At 38.6% G+C, this 6122-nt stretch overlaps 1 protein-coding gene across 5 annotated transcripts in view; it reads left to right on the top strand.

The window, feature by feature from the left end:
• Positions 1-6122, top strand: part of LOC101857397 (autophagy-related protein 13) — a 24529-nt gene that overhangs the window by 12216 nt on the left and 6191 nt on the right. Inside the window, exons 1-4 of one of the 5 annotated variants that reach the window (XM_035968625.1) lie at positions 513-1074; positions 4134-4236; positions 4846-5050; positions 5299-5453. In XM_035968625.1, the coding sequence (XP_035824518.1) occupies positions 4179-4236; positions 4846-5050; positions 5299-5453 (418 nt within the window). In that variant the 5' untranslated portion in view covers positions 513-1074; positions 4134-4178. Of the gene's footprint in view, positions 1-512; positions 1075-4120; positions 4237-4845; positions 5051-5298; positions 5454-6122 lie in introns of those variants that run through there. The other 4 variants (XM_005093871.3, XM_005093870.3, XM_035968624.1 and 1 more) reach the window with 4 other exon arrangements.

The raw sequence follows: 6122 nt of genomic DNA, 5'->3' as shown, positions 1-6122 counted from the left end.
CATATGTCTCTATCGGCATCTGCTGCTGAGAATTTACCAAGTTTACACAGTTTCATTATGCAATATTTTTCTCCATTTTTGAAGCGTACATCAACGTCTCTCAACTTTTTAAGTGCCCGATTCGATCAATTATGTTTAAAAATCATCTAAGAATGTTTTTTAAATATTATGCAATCTTGGGTCATGTTTTTAATACGAGGGCTGTCCCACGGAAAACCGGAATTTGGCTGTAATTTGAAAACCATTCAATATTTTCACATTCTGTAAACGCACACTTGTAAAACAATCATTTAGGAATTTCTCGATTGAGCACCATGAGCATCGCGCGAACCAAACGAATACAGCAGTTCTCCAAAGAAGGCTACCCACTTGGAAAATTGGTCAAGGGTAGAAGTGAGGTCTGTCTTTCGGTTTCTGGCCGCAAAAGGTCTCTAACCTCTAGAAATACACACTGAAATAAAGTCAGTTTATGGGGAGAAAGTAATGGCAAAATCAAGGGTAAATGAGTGATGTAGTAAGTTCAAAGCCAGGCACACAGATATCAATGACAAAGTTTACCCAGGACCTTGTTTTTCTACAAGACTGAGAACAACAAAAGTTGCGTTAACGAACTCATTCAACAGACAGGCGCAAAATTTGCGAGTCGCTAAACATTTTAAGTCGACTGTCCATAGGATAGTATTTGATGAGCTGACGTTTGAAATGTATCTGCTCGATGGGTCTTAAAAGAGCCGAAAAAGACCAGTGGGGTCATTTTGCAACATGACAACGCAACGCCTCACACCGCAAAAGCTACGAAAGACTGGATCCAAAGGTTCGGCTGGGAAGTTCTACCTCACCCCCCTCACAGTCCTGACTTGGCCCCGTCAAATTATCAGCTTTTTGAACCAATGAAACGCCATATTTCTAGACAGCGATTCACCGACGACGAAGACCTCGTGGAAGCCGTGAGAGATTGGTTGAATTCCCTTGACGAAAAATTCTTCAGGGAGGGTATCTTCTCCCAGATCCAGCCTAGGTAAAAATGAGTCCAGCGGGATGGTGATTACATTGAGAAGTAAAGCACATGTTGAGGTATGATATGTTACATTTTTATCATAATATGACAAAGATTTTTGCTTATACGGACTTTTTCCGGTTTTCCGTGGGACAGCCCCTGTATGTTTCTACACGGGTTTTGGGTTGCTGTTTTTTAATCAGATATTTAATTTTCCGAATTGCATCTCTCCCTTTTTCTTCTTCTAAATAGCTTCGTACGGCTTCATTTTCGTTTTGTTTATACTATGTACACCCTTAGGTAATCTTAACTGAAATGGAGTCTTTTGTAAAGGTATCAAGAAAAATAAATGTCATTCTGTTCGGGCTGGAGTGGAGGGATTTCGAGTTTGTTTGCTACTTGTCCATAGTACTTGTTTCCAGAGTTCATAACTGTTTTCATAACTGTAATATTAAAGATTGGGTTTTCATTTTTTTTCTTTCAACGTGTGTTGTAGTTTGTACTCGCTAAAATGAAAGCCAACGAAAACTAGGAGAAAAAGTAGCTTTTGAATGTTGATGAAATAGGCGAAAATGGTGGATGGTTGCTTGGTTACCATAGTTACCATGCTGTTTATCATAACAATCAATTACTTGAATGTATTCTTTGCTGTCTGAGACACACACACACACACACACACACACACACACACACACACACACACACACACACACACACACACACACACACACATATATACATATATATATATATATATATATATATATATATATATATATATATATATATATATATATATATATATATATATATATAATATGTGTGTGTGTGTGTGTGTGTGTGAGGAGCGTGGTGGAATCAGGCACTCGTCAATTTTTGAGCTTGTGGAGTTATTTGTGTCATCTTAAGGCATGTTCATTTGTCTATCTTTCGGGGGGGAAAGTACCCATCTATCTTTAATAGAAGTCAAAATATTTGTAATTGAAGTAAGTAGGGTAACCTGATTTCAGAGGAAAAATAAGGGAGGAAATGACCGCCAAAGCTTGGTATCTTTCAATGCGTGAGAGTCCCTGAAAACTGAAAATTAACATTTTTTGTACCTTTAATCAACGTTTGTCGGGATAATTTACACAGAAATGTGTTTTTAAATGGACATAAAAGCTGTTGAGCTTAAAAACAAAAATCTTATAAAAATTGCCTAACGGGCAGAAAAATGCCAATATCTTTTAATTCATTATTTTGACGAGAGCCTGATTCCACCACGCTGCCTCACATATATATATATATATCATCGTTGCTGTTTATTTAGTCAAGGGATATGGATTCTATAATTTTCAGCAGCAGGTGGCCACTTCAAGTATAGGAATGTGTGCATGCCAGAAAGCAGAGTGTAATACCAGTGCCATTGTAAACGACCAAGACAAATTATTTCTCCCTACGGGATGAATTAAGATTGTCATTGTCATTGTTATTGCCAATGTCATTGTCGTTCGTTGTCTTCGCTATTGTCACTGTCAACATATACTTGACAAAATACAAAACGGTGTTGCACGCTATCAACTTTTCGCTGCGTCCTGGGGATGATCAAGGATTGTCTTCCTTGAGACGTCAAAGAAAAATGTTCTACAAAAGCGACAACTATTTCAAAACAATTAATGAAGAGTTGCACTAGAGTTTTATTGTGAGCAAATTCTAAGCTCATTTACGCTATGTCCGTAACCTGACCCCTCCCTACGATGCACTAAAATGTACAAGGTGCGGAAAGGGCCAGGTAACGACTTAGATCAAGTTCACAAACCAGACATGACTGGCGTCTGCTAATTGTGCTATAGTAGTTAGATTATTTGTTGTCAAATTAAGGAGGACTGTGTTCGATTCCCAAATGTGGAGAACATTTTATAGAGTATCTCGGTCTTCCTGATGGGGTGTTGTATCCCTCTCAACCTGAGTTGGCGCTTACAAAGTAGGATCGCAAGCCTGCCTCCTAAATGTTCTCAATAATTGTGTCGATGAGATTTTACGCTTCCTTGCTATTTGTCTTTTCTCCCACCCCTTCTCTTCCTCCTCCTGCTTGCCGTCGTCGTCATACTCATCATCGCATTAATCATAATCATACCCCGCCTCCTCCACTTACACCACCCCCTCCTCCTCCTCCTCCTCCTCCTCCTCCTCCTCCTCCTCCTCCTCCTCCTCCTCCTCTTGGTCCCCCCCCCCCTCAGTGTAACTCTATTTATATTAAAGGGGATCATATTTAGAGAGAGATTTTTTTGGGTCAGAAAACAATAGTATGCTGATTATAATTATTATGTTATTGTTGTATTGTAAAGCGCTCAGAGCCTGAGTACTTTAATCGGGGTTGGCTAAGCGCTATATATAATTATTATTATTATTATTATTATTATTATTATTATTATTATTATTATTATTATTATTATTATTATTATTATTATTATTGTTGTTATTATTATTATCATTGTTATTATTATTATTATTATTATTATTATTACTATTATTATCATTATTATTATTATTATTTGATTGTAATATAATAGTAGTGTCATCATTACAATATCATTATTATTTATTATCATTATTATTATCATTATCATTATTATTATCATTAATATTATCATTATTATTATTATTATTATCATTAATATTTTTAGTATCATCATCATTGTTATTATTATTTTTATTATTATTACTACTACTATTATTATTATTATTATTATTATTATTATTATTATTATTATTATTATTATTATTATTATTATTATCATTATTATTTTATTATTATTATTAGGCCTATCATTTTATTATTGTTACTATTATTATTATTATTATATTATTTTTATTATTATTATCATTTTTAATATTATTATTAGGCCTATTATTTTTGTTACAAATCATGTAATAATAATAATAATTGCTTTTATATAGCGCATATCCATGCTCAAGAGCATGCTTTACAACTATCATTACACCAGCAGACCTTCTGAGAACACCCAGAAACATTCTCAGCTTCCGCGGAAGCATATCAGTGCAAGCTGCGGATTTCACGCGCTCAAATACTATCAAACTGACAAGGTCTTTCACTGCATATGTACCATTTATTATATACAGCCCTCTTATTCAGCCTCCAGGATCAGCCTTGTGCTAACTTCCACCCCTATCCAGAACGATGTATGGAGCGCGAAGGGCTTCTTGGCTGGTTGTCGGAGCACTCTTTATTGCCAAAGGTAAGTTTGTTAACGGCACCTTCAACACAATATGGTCATAAAATTGTTGCAGACTGGGGGGTGTTACAAAAGAGTAACAAACACAAGAAAGGAGGAGGTGTCTGACAGGAAAGAAGGAGCAAACCAGATCAGATCACCCGCCAAACACCCAATTTGTTAATTGAGTTTATATTCGAGTCTGCTCTAACAAACACCTGTCTAAGACAACCACCTGTACAAATGACCACTTTCCGCTCCCCCCTTACGTTTTTTAAATCTATTTTTTAATGACACTTTCCAAGAGGATCACCTCTTCAAAATGATCACTTTTCTCCTCGACAATTGGTGGTCGTCATGAACGGGTTTGCCTGTATTTAAGTCACTTATTTCGTCACAAGTTTGATATAGGACCTTGTGTTTGTATCCCCATCCCCACGCCAACCAAATTCCCCCTTTTGTTTATTTGATCGAAAGCGCTCAATAATCCGAGTCAAGAAACGTTTATCTTCTCCCTCCTCCCCTCCTCCTCCTCCTCCTCCTCCTCCTCATCATCATCATCATCATCATCATCATCATCATCATCATCATCATCATCATCTTACTCCTCCTCATCCATGCGTCATTTGTTAGTGTCTTCCTCAGCCAGTGGTGCGAGATACACACGTAGCGGGCTGGCCGCAGATGCCCGAATCCAATCAGATGAGTTCCCCAAGCCCTACCCGCCCAGCTGCAACATCACGTGGGAGTGGGCGGTGCCTACTGGCATATGGGCGGTCGTCTTCAACGAAGTGCATCTAGATGAAGACGACCGTGATTGGATAAAAGTTTCTGATAGGTAAATACACTAAAATCTGTAGTTGAAATTGTCTACGACAACCATCCATCTGGTCAGGGGATGGGTGGCTTATACAGGTGGTCTTTATGGGCAGGTGAAATAATAGTAGTAGTAGTAGTAGTAGTAGTAGTAGTAGTAGTAGTAGTAGTAGTAGTAGTCATTGTCGTTGTTATTGTTATTACTGTTTCTGTTGATATTAATGCTTTATTGGTGTTAATATTATCAATATTTATTTCATTATATCCCAGCCAGAGAGAAGTAAAGTTTAGCCTTCCGTCTTCGCCGCCGGCGATGTCATTCATGACCAGTGGCCCTCAATTGACCGTTCAGTTTGTCAGTGATGACCGCACCATTAAAACGAGCCGCGGGTTTGACCTACTTATTCTCTACGGCAAAACGGAACGTGAGTACGGGGGTGGGAGTGGGGTGAGTGGGGTGGGGAGTTGTGGGACTGCGGTAGTGATGCTGGCTGATCATAATGACGGGGATCATGAGGAAAACGAGGAGGAACAGGAGTAGTAGGATGAGGCAATCGCCATTGAAGCAGCAATCCTCCACCTGACCAACATTTTCATAATACATCCAAACAAAATCAAGAACACTATAAACTTCACAGACGGAAAGTCAGTACTCCAAGCCTTGGAAAACATGAATTTCGAAAGCCCAGCCTGCCTATCCGTGGCTCAAACAATCAATACGTTCATACAGACCTATGCCGTCGACCTGACACTACAGTGGATACCTGGCCACAGCAACATCCCAGGAAACGACAGAGCAGACACCCTTGCCAAGAAGGGAGCATTACAAACACAACCACACAACCCAGTATCACAACAGACAGCCAAGAACATCTTCAAATGCAACACCAGGGAACAGTGGCTGAATGGATGGGCAATGGGCAAAACTGGAAGAACTGTATTTGCACACATGACAGCCCCCAACTCTAAAGATGCAATAAATTCCCTGAGTAGAAGAGAACAAGTCACGATATTTCGCCTGCGAACACGACACATACCACTAAATTCCTACCTTAATAGGATCCGCAAGGATACCCCACCCGACTGCCCGTTGT

Source organism: Aplysia californica, unplaced genomic scaffold (assembly GCF_000002075.1).
Source record: "Aplysia californica isolate F4 #8 unplaced genomic scaffold, AplCal3.0 scaffold00071, whole genome shotgun sequence".
In the NCBI taxonomy this organism is placed as follows: domain Eukaryota; kingdom Metazoa; phylum Mollusca; class Gastropoda; order Aplysiida; family Aplysiidae; genus Aplysia; species Aplysia californica.
Note: the sequence above shows the minus strand (reverse complement) of the source record. Positions and strands in the feature narration are given on the sequence as shown.